The 25,347-nt window shown below is 37.2% G+C and overlaps 1 protein-coding gene across 1 annotated transcript in view; it reads left to right on the top strand.

Annotated features, from left to right (window-relative positions):
* Nucleotides 1-25,347, top strand: part of DNAH6 (dynein axonemal heavy chain 6) — a 297,300-nt gene that overhangs the window by 44,341 nt on the left and 227,612 nt on the right. Inside the window, exons 5-11 of the mRNA XM_059078614.2 lie at nucleotides 3,608-3,875; nucleotides 11,385-11,519; nucleotides 11,610-11,730; nucleotides 12,404-12,521; nucleotides 16,268-16,436; nucleotides 18,643-18,759; nucleotides 22,578-22,778. Coding sequence (XP_058934597.1) covers nucleotides 3,608-3,875; nucleotides 11,385-11,519; nucleotides 11,610-11,730; nucleotides 12,404-12,521; nucleotides 16,268-16,436; nucleotides 18,643-18,759; nucleotides 22,578-22,778 — 1,129 coding nt within the window. The remainder of the gene's footprint in view (nucleotides 1-3,607; nucleotides 3,876-11,384; nucleotides 11,520-11,609; nucleotides 11,731-12,403; nucleotides 12,522-16,267; nucleotides 16,437-18,642; nucleotides 18,760-22,577; nucleotides 22,779-25,347) is intronic.

Raw genomic sequence — 25,347 nt, 5'->3', positions numbered from 1 at the left:
ACCATGCTTCTGCAGTCTTAGTCCAGTGGATCAGTTTTAAAATGAACAGATGAATTTTCCATCACTGCAAGGTGTAACAACAGAGAGAGATGCTGTTTGAAAGAACAAATCACATTGAGATCTTATTGTTTTAGAAAAATCAAGAATTAATTCCAAGAGGAAAAATCATGTTTTTTAGGCCCCCAGTAGATTTCCTTTGAGTTTTATCTGAGATCAACAATAATAGGACAATTGATTACCACAATCAGCCATGCAGTTCTCTCCACGTGACACATCCTTTTAGACATTAATAGAAGCCTTGAGTCTAAGTTTCATTTCAGATGGACAGAGACAGTTTCTACCGCAAAATAATTTGACAAGGGATTCCATGATTCTACATTGAGCAGCAAGGAAACGCTACAGATATTTTTTTTTTCCAGTAAAGTATACTTAAGTGTAATTTTATTCAAGACATTCTTCTCAGTCTGATTACTTTCCAAGGATCTCTGTTTAGTTAACTGGGTCATAAAGTCATCTTCTTTATCAGCAAAGTAAGAATTTTAGAGCACAGGAATTGAGAAAGTTAAGTTCTCTTTTTAGGTCTTAAAGGAAGACGAATTTTTCTGGTTATTTCCTCAAAGAAAGGCCTTTATGGTACAAACATCCAAAGGAGACAGCTGAGGGAATTCCCTGGCGGTCCAGTGGTTAGGACTCCGTGCTTTCACTGCCAAGGGCCCAGGTTCGATCCCGGGTTGGGGAACTATCCCTCAAGCTGCACGGTTCCAAAAAAAAAATTAACAAAGGAGGCAGCTGAAGTTTGAGCCTGAATTCTGAATGCCAAGAGGTGCTGAAAAGGCAGCCATCACTTAGGAGTAGTGAATCAACTCCTGGAACAGCTGAGCACTGAGGTTTATAGTGTGAGGAATGAAGCATAGGAATCCAAGGAGTATATTTAGGGTTCAGCCCCTCGGGGACAACCTGGAAAGTCTAAGGAAAATAGGATTCCAGAGAACTGGGCATAGGCCTTCTTAATTTTTGCAAAGATTTCCTTGACCCTACTGCCCCTTCTGCCTACCAACTGGATTGGGCGAGAAGGAAACCCCTGCTGATCTTCAAGAGAAGCATTTCGTTAGAGTAGTGAGGAACAAGCCTCGTTTTCAGAAACTTTAAGGAGGAATGGATGGGGAAGATATGGCCATCGTAAAGGAAGTTTAAGAGAAGGAAGAAGACAGGGGATGCTAAGTTAAATGGCAGCAGGGTTGAGAAAAAACTTTCTTTAAACTAAAGGGAAGCTTTCTACAAGTTAAAGAGAAGTTCTGCATATTTTTAGATGCAGAGGAAAAGTAGCCAAATGCCAGGGGAGGTAGAAAACGGTGATATGAAACCTCTCCACCTCTGTTTGGAAATCCTGAGAGATACACTGAAGGGGATAAAACACAGTGAAGGTATGAGATTTCCAAGTTGAAGGTACAAGAGAGAACTCACCCTGTCACCACCATGTTTTTGTTGTTGTTTATTTGGTCTCAAATAAAGTTCAGTGGTTACAAACATTATTGTCTATGAGAATCACGGAGGGAACTTGTTAAGCTAGAATCTTTGAATCCCATACATAGAGATTCTGATTCTGTGTTGGACCCAGAAATCTGGATTCTTAAGCACCCCAAGTGATTTTGATGCTGATGATCCAATCTTTCAAAAAGACTCTCATGTGTTCGTCTGTCCTGTGCAGAGTAGAGATGTGTAGTAGAGGAAAAGCCTTAGTGGTTTGAGAATGAGAAACTTAAATAGGTAGGAAAATGTAAATAAAAAGGATTTCTTAGTGGCACTGAGCACCAATAAGTTAAAATTCAGTATCATGGACCACATCTGCTACCTTCTAGAAGGGCCTTTAGTAGCAGATAGATTCACACAGAGTGAGTTTTCTAGACACACACCAGGGCCACAGTGAGGTGTCTGTTCTTGCTTTTAGGTTGGTTTGATGATTGAGGTTAATGAAACATCTGAAGTTAATTACAGTTTCAAAGGCAGGTTGAAATCTCCCACTTTGCAGACAATCACCTGAAGAATGTCCTAATTATATCTTAAGCTGTTGACAAAGAAAAAAGGAAAAACATTTTAAACATTTTCCATACACCTCACCAGCAACAGGGAATACCTGGCATTTTCCCAGATGTTTCTGGCGTGAGTCAACCAGAACACAGACAAAGAGTCCGGCAGTGGCATCGAGTAGGAGCTAAGCAAGTTGAAGTTCTTCTGTTATGTCACTGAATTGGGAGAGCGGCCTTCAAGACTCCCCACTCCACAGCACCGTCGGCTCCCCCAGTTCCCTTGTGTGCTCACTTGAACAGCTCTTGCTTTGAGTTTGCCTTCATTCTGGTCCTGTATGCCCGAATTTTACAAATATTTTTCTTACTCAGTGTTATTAAAACAAAAATAGAAGTTACAACCTAAAAATGATTTTTGCCAATGGTTCGCCATTTTTTGATTAACAGACCCAAAGCATATGAGATTTTGTTCCAACCCCTTAAAAAATTTATCATGCATACGTACCTAAATTGGTTTACATACAACAATTTCAGGGATTTCACAGATGACCTGAAGGCTGTGCTCAAGGGCCATGAACTCCAGGTTCAGAATGCAGAGTTAAGGACTGTAGGAGAAAATAGACGTGGGAAACAGTTGATTTTCACTGGAGTATTCCCTTCTAAGTTCTTATTTTAAGAAGTTTTAGAGAATCAGCCCTTTCTATTCTCATTCCTTTGTTTCCCACTCCTATCCTTGCTCCTGTTTTTATCCCATTCTTGCTTTTCTTCTTTACTTGATCAATTTCTTATTATGGATGAGGTTGAAGAATACCCTTGATGAAATAAACAATTTCTCGTTAACGATTATTTTGATATGTGATAAACTGGACATTTTTAAGCTTAATCTGGGTTTTGATTCTAATCTTATCTAATTCATATTTTCTTGTTTTGATCTTTCTCACAATTCTGCCAATATTGGGTAGTGTAAAACTCTTTTACACTATTATTATTGAATAGTTTCTAAAGAATCAAAGATAAATGAAAACATATTTCCATGTAGCTTTCATAAAAATCCATAATTGATTTGTTTTTGTAAAAATCACATTACTGAAACTATCAAGCATATTGCCACAGTTGTGAAATCCTTAAGAGCTATAATAAGTCCAACTGTTGTTAAAAAGCAGCTCCCTTTTCTTGAGTAATTTATTCAATCTAGAAGTAGTCTGTTAGAATTTTTTTAATTTTTAAATAATACTTATTTTCCAGAAATGTTGTATCTTTTTAAAACAAAATAATAATGCAGGGCTTCCCTGGTGGCGCAGTGGTTGGGAGTCCGCCTGCCGATGCAGGGGTCACGGGTTCGTGCCCTGGTCCGGGAAGATCCCACATGCCGCGGAGCGACTGGGCCCGTGAGCCATGGCCGCTGGGCCTGCGCGTCCGGAGCCTGTGCTCCGCAACGGGAGAGGCCACAGGGGTGAGAGGCCCGCATACAGAAAAAAAAAAAAAAAAAAAAAAAAAAAAAAAAAAAAAAAAAAAAATAATGCAATTGCTTAATTTTGTGTTGAATACTGTATTCACTTGCCCCAATTTTTATTTGTTCAAAGGGTTGTGAATTATGAGAACATCAGTAAAAATGACTACTATACTATTAGCAAAAATGCAGTAACACATGTTTATAATGATGACATTGAATTTATCGAAATTGATCGATGGGAACAAGAATATCTATATCACAGAGAACTCACTAAGATTCCCGTATTTTCACTTTTCCGGAAATGGAAGGCTTTTAACGTGTGGAAGAAGAATGTCCGCTCTAAAAAAATCAGTGGATGTCGAAAATCTCTACAAAAAGATCTGTTCATTGTTAATCATGTATGTATTTATTAATCATATTTTAAAAGAATTACTCACAGAAAAACAAAGTATTGGTATAGACTATCCCTGAAATAGAAGATTTCATCTTTCAAGAGAATTGACAATTTTCATCCTGTTTATCACTTAAAAGTCTGGCAATCTAATGTATTTCTACATCTTTTTTTTTTAACATCTTTATTGGAGTATAATTGCTTTACAGTGTTGTGTTAGTTTCTGCTGTATAACAAAGTGAATCAGCTATACATATACATATATCCCCATATCCCCTCCCTCTTGCATCTCCCTCCCATCCTCCCTATCCCACCCTTCTAGATGGTCACATAGCACCAAGCTGATCTCCCTGTACTATGCAGCTGCTTCCCACTAGCTATCTATTTTACATTTGGTAGTGTATATATGTCAGTGCTACTGTCTCACTTTGTCCCAGCTTACCCTTCACCCCCCTCCACCATGTCCTCAAATCCATTCTCTATGTCAGTATCTTTATTCTTCTACATTTTAACTAGGGTTGCAAAACACTAAAGTATAACAAGAGAGTTGCACAGGTCCCCTTTATTTAGAAGCAGCTTCAGAGGGTTGGATTCATGACCCCCTTTCTTGTTGATCAGGAAAGTTGTATATCCTTTTGAACAGAGCAGGCCAGCAAGCCCTATTACTAATTCTCATTTTTGAGACACTCTGGACTTTATGGTCCAAAAAAATTGGGGGGCTTGTTTTCATGGGCCAATAACTCCCAATGTCTCATACATTTTCTTCTATCATGGATTCAGACAGTAGGGAAATTTTTAATATTTACTTTGGAGGAGGGGATTATCATGGAGAAAGAACTATTAAAGGGTATGTGGCCACATTTAAAATCTCTACTCACTCCATGAATTTTGACTTGCAGTAGAAGTTTTCTATTTGGCCCCTGGGAATGAGCTGTAACTACCATTACTGTCATGCTCAGTGTCCTCAGCTGTCTATTTTATGACACTGAGTCACCACCCTCTCACATCAGAAGCTTCAAGTTTGCTTTTTACTGGTCATTTCGTTCACTTTGCATATGGTAATCTGAAAGATCATTATCAAGACATCAGTCACACAAAAAAGGAACATTCAAGGAATATGGCTCACATAGGTGTTAGTGCAAAACAGATATATAAGATGTACCATCTCAGGTCCTCCATCCCATCAAGCGTTCTGGGTTGTGGAAAAGATTCTAATCCTTCTTGACTTCGAACTCAACCCCTAGACCTCTAATTTCACTAAGGATCTATCAATCATTTGAACCTGTTTTACTACCTTTTTACAACCTTTCATCTTTTACCATGTCTTGGACACTATACATTTCATAAATTTATTCCTAGGTAAGTAAAATAGTTCTTCTTGCATTTAACCTGTATAAACTCATAAGGCTTTTTCTCTTTTTTTAATGTGCTGAGAATTGTCATTCTCTCTGCTCACTATTAATACCAATAGTGCTTTGGCCTTGACAATATTTTCTCTTTAATGTAGCCCAAACAGACTAGAAAGTTCTCATCATTTTAATCTTAGGTTGATGTAACTAATCGAGTCATTGTGTTGGTTTAAATATCTATTAGATGCTATCATTATCCACACACTTACCACTAGTCTTGAATTACAGTGAGTTAAATTAGTCTTATATTTACAGTGAGTTAATTAAGGGGTCTGATTCTTTTAGACAATGTTGAAGGGATAAATATGGAGCTGTCCTTGAAATTTTTCTTTTTATGATTATTTTTAGTAACCAAACTTATTGGCATCTGTGCCCACATTTCCTTATAACAACTTTATTGAAGTATGATTCATACAATTCATTCTTTTGAAGTATACAATTGAAAGGTTTTAATATATTCATAGAATTGATCAACCATCACCACAGTCTGTTTTAGAACATTCCCACCATTCCAAAAAGAGTGATTAGCATCACTCTCCATTTCTCCACAACTCCCCCAGACCAACCCCTGCCCCAGATCTGGACAACCACTAGTCTATGTCTTTTCTCTCTTGATGTGCCTAATCTATACATTTCATATAAATAGAACCATACAATATGTGGTCCTTTGTGACTGGCTTTTTTACTTAGCATAATATTTTGAAGGTCAATCTATGTTGTAGCATGACATTTCTTTTTATTGGTAAATAATATTCACTTGTATACGTATATATGTTTTATTTATCCATCCACCTATTGATGGATATTTGGGTTATTCCACTTTTTGGCTATTATGAATAATGCTGCTATGAACATTTGTGTACAAGTTTTAGTCTAGACATATGTTTTTATTTCTTTGGGTATATACCTAGGAGTGGAATTGCTAGGTCTTCAGTAACTCTGTGTTTAACATTTTGAGGAACTGCAAAACAGTTTTCCAAAACCACTGCACAATTTTACATTACCACCAACAGCATATGACGGCTGCAGTTTCTCCATATTCTCACCATTACATCTCCATTTTTTATTATAGCTTTTCTTACTGGTTGTGAAGTGGCATTTAATTGTGGTTTTGATTTATATTAACCTGATGACTAATGATGGTGAGCATCTTTTCATGTGCCTTTTGGCCATTTGTATATCTTATCTGGAGAACTGTCTATTCAGATACTTTGCCCATTTTTAATTAAGTTACCTGTATTTTACTATTGAGTTGTAAGAATTCTTTATATATTCTGGATACAAAAGCCTTATCAGATATATGATTTGCAAAACTTTTCTCCCATTTTATGGGTCTTTGCACTTTCATGATGGTATCCTTTGAAGCATAAAAGTTCTTTTTTTGTTGTTTTTTTTGGGGTTTTTTTTGCGGTACGTGGGCCTCTCACTGTTGTGGCCTCTCCAGTTGCGGAGCACAGGCTCCGGACACGCAGGCCCAGTGGCCATGGCTCACAGGCCCAGCCGCTCCGCGGCACGTGGGATCCTCCCAGACCAGGGCACAAACCTGTGCCCCCTGCGTTGGCAGATGGACTCTCAACCACTGAGCCACCAGGGAAGCCCAAAAGTTCTTAATTTTGATGATGTCTGTTTTGTCCATTTTTTTCTTTTGCTGCTTGTGTTTTTGGTATAAAAATCTATTGCTTCATCTCAGGTCACAAAAATTTACCCCTATATTTTCTTCTAATAGTTCTATAGTTTTAACTCTTACATTTAGCTCTTCAATCCATCTCAAGTTAATTTTTGCTGATGGTGTAAGGTATGGGTTCACCTTCATCCTTTTGCATGTGGCTGTCCAGTTGTCCCAACACCATTTGTTGCAAAGACTATTCTTTCCACCTTGAATTGTCCTGACACCCTTGTCAGCAATTGCCTGTAAATGTGAGGATTTCTGCACTCTCAGTTTTTTTCTGTTTATCTATATCTATTCTTATGCCAGTACTACACTATCTTGAGTACTGTAGTTTAGTAGTAAATTTTGAAATTAGGAAGTGTGACTTCCCCGGGCCTCTTGAATTTCCACATGAATTTTAAGATCAGCTTGTCAATTTCTTCAAGGAAGCCAGTGGGATTTTGATAGGGAATGTTTTAAATCTGTAGATCAGTTTAGGAAATATTGCCATTTTAACAGCATTAACTTTTCTAGTCTATGAACATATAATCCTTTTCCATTTATTTAGGTGTTGTTCAGTTTCTTTCAACAATGTTTTGTAGTTTTCAGAGTATATATTTTACATTTCTTTTGTTAAATTTACTCCCAAATATTTTATTCTTGTTGATACTATTGTAAATGGAATTGTTTTCTTAAATTTCATTTTGGATTTTTCATTTTATATATGTAGAATATATATGTATTATAGAGTAGATATATGTATTCTATGCATATATGTGTATTCAATGCACATATATATTCTACAATACATATAAAGAATATATCTAAATGATATATGTATAAATGTATGTAAATAGTGTATATATATATATATATATAATATCTATATAGCAATACAATTGACTTTTTTTAACACTTTATTGGAGTATAATTGCTTTACAATGGTGTGTTAGTTTCTGCTATATAACAAAGTGAATCAGCTATACGTATACATATATCCCTATATCCCCTCCTTCTTGCATCTCACTCCCACCCTCCCTATCCCACGCCTCTAGGGGGTCACAAATCACCAGGCTGATATCCCTGTGCTATGCAGCTGCTTCCCACTAACTATCTATTTTACATTTGGTAGTGTATATGTGTCCACACCACTCTCTCACTTTGTCACAGTTTACCCTTCCCCCTCCCGATATCCTCAAGTCCCTGCTCTAGTAGATCTGTGTCTTTATTCCCATCTTACCCCTAGGTACTTCATGATCTTTTTTTTTTTCTTAGATTCCATATATATGTTAGCATACAGTATTTGTTTTGCTCTTTCTGACTTACTTCACTCTGTATGACAGACTCGAGGTCCATCCACCTCATTACAAATAACTCAATTCCGTTTCTTTTTATGGCTGAGTAATATCCCATTGTATATATGTGCCACATCTTCTTTATCCATTCATCTGTTGATGGACACTTAGGTTGCTTCCATGTCCTGGCTATTGTAAATAGAGCTGCAATGAATATTTTGGTACATGACTTGTTTTGAATTATGGTTTTCTCAGGGTATATGCCCAGTAGTGGGATTGCTGGGTCATATGATAGTTCTATTTTTAGTTTTTTAAGGAACCTCCATACTGTTCTCCATTGTGGCTGTATCAATTTACATTCCCACCAACAGTGCAAGAGTGTTCCCTTTTCTCCACACCCTCTCCAGTATTTATTGTTTCTAGATTTTTTTGATGATGGCCATTCTAACTGGTGTGAGATGATATCTCATTGTAGTTTTGATTTGCATTTCTCTAATGATTAATGATGTTGACCATTCTTTCATGTGTTTGTTGGCAATCTGTATATCTTCTTTGGAGAAATGTCTAGTTAGGTCTTCTGCCCATTTTTGGATTGGGTTGTTTGTTTTTTTGTTATTGAGCTGCATGAGCTGCTTATAAAGTTTGGAGATTAATCCTTTGTCAGTTGCTTCATTTGCAAATATTTTCGCCCATTCTGAGGGTTATCTTTTCATCTTGTTTATGGTTTCCTTTACTGTGCAAAAGCTTTTAAGTTTCATTAGGTCCCATTTGTTTTTGTTTTTATTTCCATTTCTCTAGGAGGTGGGTCAAAAAGGATCTTGCTGTGATTTATGTCATAGAGCGTTCTGCCTATGTTTTCCTCTAAGAGTTTGATAGTGTCTGGCCTTACATTTAGGTCTTTAATCCATTTTGAGTTTATTTTTGTGTATGGTGTTAAGGAGTGCTCTAATTTCATACTTTTAAATGTAGCTGTCCCATTTTCCCAGCACCACTTATTGAAGAGGCTGTCTTTTCTCCACTGTATATTCTTGCCTCCTTTATCAAAGATAAGGTGACCATATGTGTGTGGGTTTATCTCTGGGCTTTCTATCGTGTTCCATTGATCTATATTTCTGTTTTTGTGCCAGTACCATACTGTCTTGATTACTGTAGCTTTATAGTATAGTCTGAAGTCAGGGATCTAAACGATATATCTATAAATGTATATAAATAGTGTATATATATATACATATTCTATATAGCAATACAATTTACTTTTGTATATTGAGCCTGTTTCCTGAAACCTTGCAGAATTTATTATTGACTCTAGTAGCTTGATTGTTTTGTATGTCTTGTGTTTCAATTAATTAATTTAATTTTTATTGAGGTATAATTGATGTATAATATATATTTCAGGTGTACAACAGTGAATTTTTAAAAATTATATTCCTTTTGTACTTATTATAAAATATTAAAATAATGCTAATGCTTATCACTTTCAATGGGCACTCTTGATATACCAGCCTATGAATGAACCACCTAACCCAGATTCCATTGGAAATTTACTAACAGCAGAAACAATCATGGGAGAAAAAAGCAAAACACCTTCAGTCTCTCTTACATTCACAACAGCTTTCACATTTGTTCTTTATGCTGACAGCCAGATATTTAGGTTAAGCCAAAGTAATTTCTTAGATTATATATATTTTTTCTTCCTCCAAATTCCCACTATCAAACTCTAACTTTTTGGCAGACCATCAATACCAGTTTTGCTGTCCACCTGGATCCTAGCTATTTATCCCTTTACTAATAGAACTTATATTTTTGGCTCAAGGACTTTTTCTCCAGAGTACACTAGACTTTCTTGCTTTCACTGCCACATTTTGATTACAGACTCATTCCTACTCCTGTACTCATGTTAATTTATTTAGTATCTTATCTCAATTCAGAGACACAGCCTCTAAACTTCTGCTTCTATTTTTTTAAATTAAGTATAGTTGATTTACAATATTATATTTTTGCTTCTTTTTTTATCATGAAAATTCCTCCATGAGATGAATCTTAAGGGCTGTATGACTTCCTAGATGTTTTGTCACATAAATCTCTTCATTGAGGACTCTACTAATTATAACTTCCCTTTATTTGCACTTAGAAAAACTAACTAAAGCACTATTTCATGTTGGTCTGAATGACTATTGGTTGTCCTGTTTTGGAAACTCCTAGAAAAGAGTCCAAGAGTGTGCTATATATAACATTTAAACCAGTGTCACATATAAATAAATTTAAGTTAACTTTTTAAAAATATAATGTTATTGCTCCTCCTTTGATTAGATTAGAAGTGAGGGTGAATGACCTAGAAACAATCTTGGAACATGTGCCTTCAAAGCCACCACCCTAAAACCCTGATTTATGATGATGGCATAGAGGAAGATTAAATTATATTATATGACATTATTCCACAAATACTTCCACTCATTCTGCCAGCCCACATTGCAAGGTAGATTCTTTTTTTTTTTGTGGTACGCGGGCCTCTCACTGTTGTGGCCTCTCCCGTTGAGGAGCACAGGCTCCGGACGCGCAGGCTCAGCGGCCATGGCTCACGGGCCCAGCCGCTCCGCGGCATGTGGGATCCTCCCGGACCGGGGCACGAACCCGCGTCCCCCGCATCGGCAGGCGGACTCTCAACCACTGCGCCACCAGGGAAGCCCGCAAGGTAGATTCTTAATAGTGACTGTTACCCACTGAAATTTTAAAGTCAAAATTTGTATTTGTTCTATATCATAACCTCTTAGATCAATAAATGGGCCCATCCATTATCATGGTGACTGGACATTGTAAAGTCCTAAGGTAACACTAAGAATCTTTTAATAGCTATTAGCCAAACCTAGTGAAATTTAAGATATTGCCCCATCCTCTGTTACTTGCCCTCAAATTCATGGTTAAAAGACATGTATTTAAAGTGAAAAGAATTCAGACAAATTAAATCTGATAATTCAAATACTTTCAGAACAAAATTTCAGAAGTGTCCCTTTTCAATGTACGCACTTTGTAACTGCAGCTGAAATTACATATAGAGCTATTTATTTTCCTTAATTACCATTCTTGCTTTCCCAATATTTTTATACTTCTAAAAGGCAAGGGTTTTTTTTTTTACTAAATAATGATAAATTTCTATTTTCATTTAGTATTTGCAACCAGCTCTCCTTAAAATAAATGAATTGTGTTATCAATTGAGCTTTATGGGACTTTGTTATATTGAAATATATCACACCTACACCCTGCAAGAATTTAAAGCTGCACAAGCTGTATGGCTAGAGGAGGTGAGGAACTTTGTCTATTAGTGTCAAGATTTTTTTTCCCTATTACTGATACTTTAGTACCACTAATGATACATATTTATCAATGTCTAGGTGACAGAGCGCCTAGAAAAATTTCGAAACGAGGCCAAAGAAGTGGTCAGAAAGGCTTGTCGAGTTGCTCTGTGTGCTGCAGGATTTATGCCTGATGACTGTGAATATGAATCTATTGAGGGTATGAAAGGGAAAGAACTTCAACAGATCAGAAGTGGTGGCTTTCCAAAATGTTAACTCATTTTCATTCCACTTTTCTATTTTAAATAAGGACCCTATTTTTCAATTCTTCCAATCTTTGCTTGATAGATTATAAATTCAATGTATATTGTAGAAGGGGATAAAACAGTAAGTACCACATCTTCCTTGCATTACCCTTGCTTGTGCATAGTATTTCTAAACTGGTTACAGAACCTTTATTTCGCAAGCATTTTATAGTGGACTCGGGGCCTCTCTGCTTAAACGTACGTCCAACCTACTAGTACAGACAATAGGTTTGTTAAAATTAAGGGACTGGATGGATCTCAGAATTGGCCCCAGCTGGCAGGGACTCTAAAGGATAATTTTATTCAGGCAGAAAAGGAGGGTAAATGTGTTCCTGGAAAGAGGTGGCATGGGACAGAGATCAGATCCTGTTAAAGAAGATGTTAGTAAGCTGTCTAGAGTCTTTTGTTAAGTTGAAATCCTTTGATGTGGAATTTGTTTGGATAACTGGGCTGTTTTCTGGAGTCTGAAATTGCTCATGAACCAAAGCATTTTGTCATTTTTGAATTTTACTTGTCTCTTAATCCATATCGAGAGAAATGGAGTTTTTACACAAGAATTCTTGTCGTTGTGTCTTCTGTTGTTCTTAGGTTACTGTGAAATGCCAGAAAGCAGAAGCCTCATTGAGTTGCCTACTTCTGGAGACTCCCAGAAAATGACATACACAAAGCAGGCCAGCAAAAGGCATCACTGCATGAGGCTAACATGGTAAATTGTTATTCTTTCTTTCAAGAAAAACTAGAGCATCCATCCTTCTCAAGTTTCATTAAAGTTAAAGCCATCATCACAGGATTCACTAGTGATAAGGGATTTGGAGGACACAGTAACCTGAATGCCGGCTCCAGAAGCCTGCCCTTCCAGCTGCCACCTAGCAAAGCAGCCAGAGAAGGTGGAGGGCAAGTCCAAGGCCAAGAGCTCCTCTTTGATCACTAAGGCTTTGGTTCCCTCTAGCCCAGCCAGGACCACTGGGCAGGCTGTAGTTAGGAGAAGTCAGGCACACAGAGATTTGTGGGCCTCCTTGAGTGGATCTGGAGGGTCTACTCCAGCTGTCTAGTCCCTAAAGAGCTACAGGCAGCTGCGTGGCCACACAAAGTTCCACCCTCTTCCTAAGGCAGGTTGCCACGGGGAGATCAGGGAAGAAAGTCCACCTTCCAGGATCTCACCAGGAGCTTCCACCTGCTTACCCAACTGGGTCTTGCCATTGTCCCAGAGTTTGGCTTCCACATCATTCTAAAAGCTCATCACTGCAACTAACTCTTGCAAACAAAATCACCGAACATTATCTGAAGAGTTGTATGTGGCACTAGAAACACTAATGACTGTTACCCTGTGCTCACTAACTTGGTCCACATTTTACAACCATTTAATAAATCTTAATTGTGCAACAGTTTATATGTGAGATAATCTGGTAATAATGTCTGTATTGCAACAGAAGGCAGTGAAGCAGTCCTGAGGCCACTATCATAGGCTAGAGGCCCCTCAGGCTCCACTTAAGCAGCATAAATAGTTATTTCAAATGCCTTGCTGACTCAGTTTACATTCTAAGCCCTCAAGTAGGGAAACATTAAATTTTCATCTTTGGGTTAGCAATTGCTGTCAAACAACATTTATTCAATAGCAAAGATTTTATTACCATTAGAATGTAAGTCACAGATATATATTTACTGATTTCTTCTTTAAAGCATCTTTAGAAAAATATCTTACGGCCCCTAATGAGCTATGTGCTTTTTTCATAACTATATTGCTCATTAAATATCCTACTGAATGGTTAGAATGCCTAGCTAAATTGATGCTATATATTTGAGTATATTTGTGGTTTTTGTTTGTTTGCTTGTTTTTTGTTTGTTTGTTTTTTTGCGGTACGCGGGCCTCTCACTGTTGTGGCCTCTCCCATTGCGGAGCACAGGCTCCGGACGCGCAGGCTCAGCGGGCCCAGCCGCTCTGCGGCATGTGGGATCTTCCCAGACCGGGGCACGAACCCGTGTCCCCTGCATTGGCAGGCGGACTCTCAACCACTGCCCCACCAGGGAAGCCCTATTTGTGTTTTAAAGTGAAGAATGTCTAAGAACAACTGTTCTGGACAATTAATCTCTGATATTGTAATATAAATGGGACGTCAAAGAGAAATTATGATATTTTAAATACTTGCTTTAGAGTCACTTTCAAAAATAGGTAGTAAGTATAGAAAACTGAAGCAGTATTGTTTTTCTTTTTTTTATTTCAATACTTTAATCTACAGTTACAGTATTTCACTTTTGTCAACTGTTGCAATAATGTCCTTTAAGACATTTTTTTTTCTCTCTAAGAAATGATACAGTTCAAGATCATGTAGTTGTCATGTCTCTAATCTCCTTAACCTATACTTTTTAGCTTTTCTTTGTCTTTCATGGTAGTGAGATTTTTGAAGAATACAGGCCAGTTGTTTTTTCAGATGTTCCTCAATTTGGATTTACCTACTAAAAACAGTTAGGATTTGTTTGCTGTTTTTCCCCCTAGACTGAGAAAGTATTTGGATTACTCTCTGCCCTGCTCAATTTGGTTATGTTGCACATTTGAAATACAGTTAATTGGACTGATTTGGTTTGTTTGCATTTAGTTTAATGTTGTCTTCCCCCATCCTTGTTGGTTTACTTTTATTTTACTGAATATGTAGAATATCAGGATGACTTCAAAAGTCAAAACTATACCAAAAGGCATTACTCAGAGATGTGTTCAGTCCCCTCTCTTTATATCCAGCTCTAGGCAACCAAGATCTGATTTCTTTCCCTATAGTTTTTGCCTTTTCCAAAATGTCATATGAACAGATCTATATAATATATAGTCCCTTGTGTCTTATACTTAGCATGCTTTTGAGATTCATCCACATTCCGTATCAGGAGTTCATCCTTCTTTAGGTATTATTTTCTTTGTTTCTTGCCATAACTTGGTAGATGCTGTTGTCCTCATTTTACAGGTGACAAAACAATGCACAGATTAGTTAAATAAGCCCAAGTTCATACAGGGAGAGTAGAGCCTGGATTTGAACTCTGGCAGTTTGATTTTTTTTTTAAATTTTGAGATAATCATAGATTTGCAAGAAATTGCAAAGTGCAGAGAGGTCCTGTGTACTCTTCACTTAGTTTCCCTCAGTGGTTACATCTTACATAACTATAAATACAATATAAAAACCAGAAAATTGACATTGTATGGTGTACAGTGGATCATTTTATCACATGTGTAGATTTGTGTAACTAACACCACAATCAAGAAACAAAACTATTCTGTCACTGTAAATATTTCCCTCATGCTACCCCTTTATAGTCACACCCACTCCTTCCCCCACCACCATCCCTAATCTTTTTTTTTAACATCTTTATTAGAGTATAATTCCTTTATAATTGTGTGTTAGTTTCTGCTGTATCACAAAGTGAATCAGCTATACGTATAGCTATATCCCCATATCCTCTCCGTCTTGCATCTCCCTCCCATCCTCCCTTACCACACCCCTCTAGGTGGACACAAAGCACTGAGCTGACCTCCCTGTACTATGCGGCTGCTTCCTACTAGCTATCTATTTTACATTTGGTAGTGTATGTGTATCCATGCCACTCTCTCACTTTGTCCCAGCTTACCCTTCCCCCTCCGCATGTCCTCAAGTCCATTTTCTACATCTGTGTCTTTATTCCTGTCCTGCCTCTAGGTTCTTCAGAACCTTTTTTTTTTTTTTTTTTTTTAGATTCTGTATATATGTGTTAGCATATGGTATTTGTTTTTCTCTTTCTGACTTACTTCACTTTGTATGACAGACTCGAGGTCCATCCACCTCACTACAAATAACTCAATTTCATTTCTTTTTATGGCTGAGTAATATTCCATTGTATATATATATATGCCACATCTTCTTTATCCATTTGTCTGTCAATGGGTATTTAGGTTGCTTTCATGTCCTGGCTATTGTAAATAGTGCTGCAATGAACATTGTGGTACATGACTCTTTGAATTGTGGTTTTCTTTGGGTATATGCCCAATAGTGGGATTGCTGGGTTGTATGGTAGTTCTATTTTTAGTTTTTGAAGGAAACTCCATACTGTTCTCCATAGTGGCTGTATCAATTTACATTCCCACCAACAGTGCAAGTGGGTTCGGTTTTCTCCACACCCTCTCCAGCATTAATTGTTTGTAGATTTTTTGATGATGGCCATTCTGACTGCTGTGAGGTGATACCTCATTGTAGTTTTGATTTTCTTTTCTCTAATGATTAGTGATGTTGAGCATCCTTTCATGTGTTTGTTGGCAATCTGTATATCTTCTTTGGAGAAATGTCTATTTAGGTCTTCTGCCCATTTTTGGATTGGGTTGTTTGTTTTTTTGATATTGAGCTGCTTGTATATTTTGGAGATTGATCCTTTGTCAGTTGCTTCATTTGCAAATATTTTCTCCCATTCTGAGGGTAGTATTTTTTTTTTCTTTTCAAGCTTTATTCGTCTAAATGACTATCTAATTGAGAACACAATGCATGTCCTAACAGTAAATTCTGCTAGCTTCCTTTTGAATTATCTCACTGACAAGTTAAAACGGACACCTTCAGCAGATGTCATTCAGAAATGGATTACAGAAGAGAAGCCTGAAGTCGCTGATAAAAAGGTATATTCAGACACAATTAAGAAAATTCATTGGTCAACATTTATTGAGGAGTGCTTACTATGCACTGTGAATTATGCTATTTTCTGTGTACTGGAAAAATAGGAGAAATGCTTTGAGGATTTCAGAGTATAATCAGAGTCTACCATACACACATGAAATCACAGAATGAAAATCAGCTTATCAACAAGTATCTAATAGCAGAGAAAGCATCCATTGTACTGAATATTGCAGTCTCTCTCACAGGCACTTGCTAAAGTTTCCTCATGTGTTCACTCAATAAATATTCCTTAAGTATCTACTATGTACCAATCCCTATGCTGGGTATTGGGTACACGGTGATGAAAAGCATAGATAGAATACTTACCCCCAAGAAGCTTACAGTTCAGGGGTCATCGTGAGCATGAACTGGCAGAGAGAAGCAGGGAAGGTGGTATAAATGAAAGAGATAAACAATGGTTTAGAGGCGACAGGAGCAAATCATGGGAGCAAACCTTTGTGCTTTCAATGAATAACCTCTTAGGTGGATGTTGATCTTAGAAACACAGAGTAATGTGAGACATTTGAGATTAAATAGTACAAATTTGTGGATTAAATAGTACAAATCTGTGCATTCTAACATAGCTTATCTGATAGCCCAGAAAGCTTTTCTCCAGCTCCATCCATGACAGATACCTAAAAACATAGCAAAACATGCATATCTGGTTTCATCAAGCTTCCTACCTTCATATCTCTGCATCCCCCCAGGAGACCCAATATGCAGTTTCAAGGCCTGTGGCTCTTTGCCATAGTTTTCCTTTTCTCCAAAAGTTGAATTTTAGCTACATACTCCTTTTCATTACTTTCTCTCCTTCCCTATTCTCAATTCCTTTTTTTCCTCAATACTACCACATTTTGAAAGTAACATTTATCTTTCTAATTATAAAAGTAATATATGCTAAGTGCAGAAAATTTGAAAAACACAGAAGTATACAAAGAAAAGCATCCTCTGCTATACCAAGTTAACTATTTCCAAGGGGGAAAGAAAGGAATCATACTTTACTTACTGCTTTATCACCTACCTTTTCCACTTAGTAATGTATTATGAAAAATCTCCCAAGTCAATATGTATTTTTCCATATAACATTCTCAAATATAAATGTATTATACATCTTGTAAATAATTTTCTATTATTGATCACTTTCTCACTAGTCCAAATAATGCTGCAATGAATATCTTTGTCTGTACATTTTTCATACATCTCTGATTCTTCCCCTTAGAAGAAATTCCTAGATGTGGAATTGTTGGATCAGAAATGTGCTCACTTGTTAAGGCTTTTGAAACTGATGCATAACTTTCTAGAAAGTTTTGTGTCATTTTACAATCTTCCTAGCAATGTTCAAGAAGGAGCTTGGTCGTATGCACACTAGATATTGTCATTCATTTCAATCTTTGTCCATCTGATGGATGTAAAGTAATACGTCACTTTTAAATGTTATATTCCTTTAACTGCCACCACAGTACAGGGATAAGCGTATAGGTCTCATGATGAGAAAGACCTGGGTGTCAGTTCTGATCTGCCACTTACAAACCAGTGTGTCCTTAATGAAATGTCTTACCTTCTCCAGATCATAGTTTTCTCATGGGAATAAAAATGATACCTGCTACATATGATTGGTGTGGGATTTACATGAATAGTTAGCACTGCCTGGCACACAGTAAATACTCAATAAGTATTGCTGAATAAACTATTAATATCTTGAGGAAGAGAAGGAGGAGGGTGTTGATTGATATTTCCTTTAAAAATGTCAGATTATGCCCTTTTCCCATTTTTCTATTTAAATATCTTTCTATTTAATATCAATTATGATGTTATTAGTATATATTTCTATTGACTATATCGAGTATATTTCTGTTTAAATATAACCAACCTTCTATCTGTATTACTATATACGTTAACTGATATATTTTTCCAGTTTGTTGTTTGTCTTTCCACTTTGTTGATAGTGTTTTTACAAGGAGAGAAGTTTTACACTGTCATGTAGTCTTTCTATATTTGCCTTTATTTTTTAATTTCTATGGTAGTATTCTTTGAAAGACATGCCAACATTATAACATCAGCTAATTGTGTAAGCTTAAGTTTATGTGCCTTCTGTGATACAGAGGTTTTTTTTTAATTTTAGACCTTGGTACTTATATCTTTATAACACTGCAGAATTGTTCATTTCAGGGGGTCCCCATGCTGGAGAAGCAGGAAGAAGATGAATCTCCCATTCCCATGTTTGTCACAGAACTGATTTTGACAGTCCAGTCACTGCTCTTTGAGCCTTCTTTGGAAGATTTTCTGGTACGTATTTCCTCATATAACATCCATGTATAAATACCTTTTTGGAAAATGAAGCAACTGTTCTACTGTCAAATGATTGGCAGGGTTGCTGTTGTCCCTTCTCCAAAATGGTCGTAAGGAAAAGACAAAGCATTGTTCTGCACACAGCATGGCATCTACATAAAAAGTATCTGAAAGTTTAGCACATTTTCTTTAACTTGAGACAAACTAGGGGCTTGGTAGGGTCCACCGCCGAGAGAACATATGCTATGCAAAATGTAAAATTGACTAGAGGCATCCCTCCAAGAAATCACTGTAAGTACCATTTTTGAAATCTTTTAAAGTATGTTGCATCTGGGTGTTGTTTTGGTATCTACTGCTGTGCAGCAAATTACCACCTATTTGGCAGCTTAAAGCAGCAGCCATTTATTACTTCAGTCTCGTGGGTCAGGGATCTGGGCACTGCTTAGCTTCTTCTCCACTTCAGGACCTCTCCATGCAGGCTGCCCTTTGGGTATTGTCTGGGCTGAGGTCTCCTTAGAGGCTTGAATGGAGAAGGATCCACTTCCAAGTTCCCTCGGGTTGTTGAAAAAAATTCATCTCTAAGCAGCTATGGGATTGAAGTCCCTGGTTTCTTGAGGGAAGTCCAGTGGGCACTACCCTTAGATCCTAGGAACCACCTATAGTTCCTATAGTTCATGTGGCCAACTCTGAGCAGTTTACAATATGGGTGTTTGATTCTTCAAGACCAGCTGGAGAATATCCTTTGAGAAGGGCCCAATCCCTCTTTGAAGGGCTTTCACTTGATTCAGGCAGGTCTACCCTGGATAATCACCTTTTGGACTAATTCAAGGTCAACCTAATTATATCTGCAAAGTCCCTTCAGCTTTCCCTGTAATATAACATAATCATGGCTGTGGCATCCCATCACATTCACAGATCCCCCCATACTCAAGAGGAGGGGATTATACAGGGCATGTAAACCAGGGAGAGGGGATCTTGGGAGCCATCTTAGAGTTCTGCCTTCCCCCTTTGGGTACAGACATAGATTAATAAACCAATCGGAGTCTATATTTTCTGCCCTTAGCTGTGTATTGTGGTACAAAAGCACTAGTAGTCAGGATCTCTAGATTCTAGTCTTGACTTTACTCCAATGGGGAAACCACTTACGTCTCTGGGCTTCAGTTTGTGCATCTGTGAGATGAGGAGGCAGATGAGTTTTAAGGTTGCTTCCTCTTCCAGCAGTCTATGACTCTGTAATTTATCAGATCATCAGGCTATTTTAGGTTATTTACAAGGACAAGCAGACTGCTGAGTTCCCTGTGGTTGGACCTTCGTTCAGGATGTCCCACTCCGAGAGGCACTGGGCTCTCATGTCCCTTCCGGGCCAGAAGGCTCTTGGCCTTCACGTGGAAGGCAGAGGTTTCTGTGCAGCAGATGATGTAAGAAAGCTCTCTCCAGCAAGCAGCTGGTTATTCTCCTTAAGCCTTGAAAACCTTAACATTCTCCGTATTTCCTGTTGTAGGGGCCAACTCCCCACAGGGGTGTTTTTAATACCTACCCATGAAGTCATAGGCCAAGCATGTTCATGTGTTCACACCACACATAAGATTTTGCTTCATGTAATCCCAAATTAGCCAAGGGCAGTATAAACTGCCATGAGTGGATCACTCATGAATTTTCTATTTTTTCTCGCTCTTATTTTGGTCATTAGTCTTAATATTTCAAACACACATACACACATATGGCTTCGTCTAAAGGAAAATTATATACCTAAATCTTGACATCTGACATTGTTCTTTCTTGGGTTAACTATGGTTTCCTAATACTTGATCCAACGTACATTTTCCAGCTCTTTTCTTTTCTATTGTGTTTGACAGACCTCCTGTGGCATATGACTCTATTTACCGCTCCCGCCTCTGGAAGCAGACTCCCCCTTGGTGTAATTTCTCATGGTTTTACTCCTGTGCCAACATTTTTTTCCTTTTCAGTACTCTATTTTGGAGCCACTTTTTTTGTCTGACCTTTGACTGTTGTGATCCTGAAAGGCTCCCTCCTCTTCACATTTTTTATGTTCCTCTGGGGGCTTGTGTCCATGCCTCTTGTTCCAACTACCACTTCTAGAATGGTGACGTTAAATAAATATTTCCATCGTGTACTTTTCTTCTAGACTTCAGACTTGGAACCATCTGGAAATCTCCACAATTAACTCCAACTCACCAAAATAAATTGAACTTATCAACTTCTTCCAAAACTTGCTCCTCCTTCCATATCTCCATTTCAATGAAAGACAGTATCCACATGCCCAAACCAGCAATCCAGGAGTCATCCTAGATCCTCCCTTACCTCTTTGAGATCAAGGCAGCGAGTCCTGTGTGTTGACCTTAGTTGCACCTCCCCTCGATGGGAACCTCATCACCTCTACCTGGCCTGCTGTGATAGTCTCTTCTGACCTGCCTGCCCCTCTTCCTTCTAGTCCATTTTCTACATTGCTGACTGCAAGATTATTTCATAGGCAAATCTGATCATGTCACTTAAAATTAAATTTCTTCATTGTCTATAGGATGCTCTGTGAGATGTTGGTAGGCATTCTAGGAGAAAAGGGTTTGTGATATGCATTTGCATATTAACAAATATGGAAAATCCTGTTTACTAGATCCAGAGGAAAATCCTGTTTAACCTAAGGTTTCTTCCCAAACTTATTTGACATTGGGACCCTTTTAACTCAGGGTAGTCCATGGTCACAATCTGGGGAATGCCAGACCACCGTCTAACACTGGAACCCAGCATCACTCACAGGGCCTTTCCAGAAGGGGCCGACTGCATCATGACTGCATTTTTCCACACTGACACTTATGCTCCAGCACCCAGACCTGCCAGCTCCCCTTGGGCCTCTCATATACAATGACTTACAAGGACTGTACTCCCATCTTGTATACTTGACAAGCTCCTGCTTGTCTTTTAAGACTCTTCTCAAGAAGTAACTTTATAACATTTAGATATATTATAAATTATAAATTAATTCATGCTCATCAAACTTGAAAAACACAGAAAAATAATATTAAAATCATCTGTAACACCATGTGTCAGAGATAGAAACAACCTTTTAACATTTTTATACTTTTTTTCCAATCTTGTTTTAGTACATACTGATATACCAACACACCTAACTTACCATGAGATTTTACACATACATTTTTAAAATGGGATGTTATACACCAGTTTCATCCTGCTCTTTTTTTTAACTTAAATTACATTATAAGCTTTTTCCCATGTCATTAATCAATCTTTGAAGAGATGCCTAATTTCCATTCATATAAATATACCATAACTTAACGATTCTTCTATTTTTGACACTAAGGGATTTTTCTAATTAATTTTTATTATAATTAATGCTTCAGTGAGTGCCCTTCCACATGAATCATTGTTTACATATCTAATTTTTTCTCTTAGGATTGATATCTAGGATGGAAGTTACTGCTCAAAGAATATGAACTTTTAACCCACCTTTTGAACTTTCCCTTATTCTCTTAGGCATACTTTGGCCTTCCTTCCCTTATGACTTTTCTGTGTTTTGTTCATGTTTCAAATGAATGTAATATATTCATCTTAATGTGTTGCAACTTTTTGCTTATCTGCCTCTCTTTCAATTAGAAAACATATTTCCTGAAGACAGGAGCTGTGTCTTCTGATTTGTCATATATTCAGAGTCAACGCAGTACCTGGCATTGTTGAATGAGTTATTCTTATTTATTTTAGCAGTTTAGAAAATGCAAAACTTTTAATAAATATAACCATGTGTGTGTTTACATTTATGTTTGTGCTTTTCTCTCCAACAGGATGGTATTTCAGGCGCAATTAATCATTTCCGAAACACTGTGTTATCAGTTCCTAATCTTGTGCCTGATTCGTATTTTGATGCTTTTACCAGCCCTTACATTAACAACAAATTGGAAGAAAAAACTTGTGGATTTGGTCCAAGCTTATCAGCAGTATTTGATGATGATAAGAATTTTCACAGAATTATCTTTCAAATAAAGGTATACTTTCTTTTACTAAAACTATTTTTATAATATTTTTGATTTTTAAGAAACTAAGTAACATATTTTCTTCCTGACTTATCTTTAGGTTAAATGCTACTTAATCTCTAAATGCTAAAGTGATTTTTTTTTTTAAGATCTGGTAGATTAGAGCACTGATTATAAGAAAGAGACTTAAAAGTACAAGTTATTTAAGATGGTATCACTTTGCGGGGGTGGTGGAATAAGGTTAAAAAGGAGGAAAAGACATTATCTGAACATTGGGTGGTACAGGGAAAATAGAGCAACTGGTGAAAATTTAAGGCCCTGCAAGACAAAAAGAACCAGAAAACCAGAATACACCCAACTCTTTCCCCACAACCAAAAAATAAAATAAAAATCTGCACATTGCTCTACTGAGAAAACAGAATGCCTTTGAATTATAAATTTTGTAAATCACTCAAATCCATGAGCTGAAGAAATTAAAATATTTTAAATACCTGAGAAGGTACTATAAGGAGAAAATAGAAAGTGAAGATTAAAATATTCCTTCTCTTCCCCCCCCAAAAAACATGAAACAAAAGCTGCACTATAAAATAAATAGCCTCAACATTAAATCAAAAAAATTCAAAATTTAAGATAAAAATGGAATTTTTTTTTAAAAAGACAAAATTATCTCAGAAATCAAGACTAAATTGCATCATACTGGAGAGAATAACCTGAAATGAAAATGTAATAATGAATATAAAGACAGGATAACAATCAGGAGAATGAAAATAAGCTAGAGGTAGAAGTAAAAATGGTCAGAGAGAAAATAATTGAAATAGAAAACAGGCAAAGAAGAAATAACATACATATAATTGGAGTGTCTGAAGGAGAAAAACAAAACAAAGGGTAGAACAAACACATAACTATAGTCCAAGAAAAGAAAATGTGAATCTATATATTGAAAGGACCCACAGAGTGCCTTGGAAAATTGACCTAGAACAATCAACTCTGAGATACATCCTTTTAAAACTATTAGCTTTTAAAGCTAAAGAAAAATTCCTCCAGGTCTCACAGCACAATGAAAATAACTTACAAAAGTAAGAGAATTAGACTAGCATCAGGCTTCTCAAAAATGACATATATACACTACCAAACATAGGGTGGATAGCTAGTGGGAAGCAGCCGCATGGCACAGGGAGATCAGCTAGGTGGTTTGTGACCACCTAGATGGGTGGGATAGGGAGGGTGGGAGGGAGGGAGATGCAAGAGGGAAGAGATATGGGAACATATGTATATGTATAACTGATTCACTTTGTTGTAAAGCAGAAACTAACACACCATTGTAAAGCAATTATACTCCAATAAAGATGTTAAAAAAACGTATAACGAAAGGCAATGATGGAATGGCATTTTTTAATGAAACTCAAGAGCAGATAATACGAATCAATAATTTTTATCTAACCAAGCTAGTTCTTCAAATATCAAGGCTATAGAAAAAATAGTTTTAAAAAGACAAGGGCCTAGGGTTTTTGGTGCTGATCAGGATTTTGTATGAAATTGGGATGAGTTTCATCCAACCAAGAGATAACTTGGCAAAAGGACTGATCTTCCTATTTCTGGATCCACATGTAAGGAGCTTGGAAGTTGCCAATCTATTCTAACAAGTAAAAAGCTGAACACACTGACTGAACAGACTGCTATAGGATCTGTAATAGAGGGGAGGACACAGGGGAAACCACAGCCCTCAAGATTGGAGAGACAGAGAGAGGAAAACAGGGAGTCATGGCTTCTGAGAGCAGAGACTATGAGCAGATACCTCAGTGAGAACCAGTGCCAGACAGGAAAACCTGAACTGTAATTGATGAATTGCTAGAGGCTCAGTGTGAACAACTCTCAGAGTCAAAAACTCCAGGGACCCAGTAATAGGGAACCCCCACATTATTATGAAATTTACCTGCAAGAACTCAACCAGATTCTCACAGTAAATATTAGAGAAAAATTCTCTCATGCTTCCAGCAGAGAGAGGGGAAAAGGAATAATTTGAAATATGTCAGAGCACCCTCTTCTCAACAAGGCCTACCCTCAGAGGAAACTAGTTAACCAGAGTCTAATTTGCTAGTGTATTATCTGATCCTAACTTACCTGGGGGAGGGGAAATACATAACTCCAGCACACTCTAGCCACCTGTCCCACCTAAGGAGAGAGAAAAAAAAAGTGAGAAATATTTATGAAGTTCACAGTTCAGAGGCATTGGCTCACTAAAAGACTGAGGCCTAATCAAAGGACTATAGACTATATCCCCTCCCCTGACACATACCATCCCCTTACTAAGGACCTATTAACAGCAGTTCCTTTTACCAAATACATCATGTCCAATTATCAAAAAAAAAAAGTTACAAGCACATTAATGAGGGGAAATAATTAGAAGACAGAGCAAGTATCAGACCCAGACATGGCAGGGATATTGGAAATATCAGACCCAGAATTTAAAACAACTATGATTAATATGCTAAGGGCTCCAATGGATAAGATAAACAGCATGCAAGAACAGATGGGCAATGTAAGCAGAGAGATGGAAATCCTAAAAAAGAACCAAAAAGAA

Source organism: Kogia breviceps, chromosome 11 (genome assembly GCF_026419965.1).
Source record: "Kogia breviceps isolate mKogBre1 chromosome 11, mKogBre1 haplotype 1, whole genome shotgun sequence".
NCBI classification, from domain to species: Eukaryota; Metazoa; Chordata; class Mammalia; order Artiodactyla; family Physeteridae; genus Kogia; species Kogia breviceps.
The sequence above is the reverse complement of the archived record's forward strand: the minus strand, read 5'-3'. Positions and strand labels throughout refer to the sequence as shown.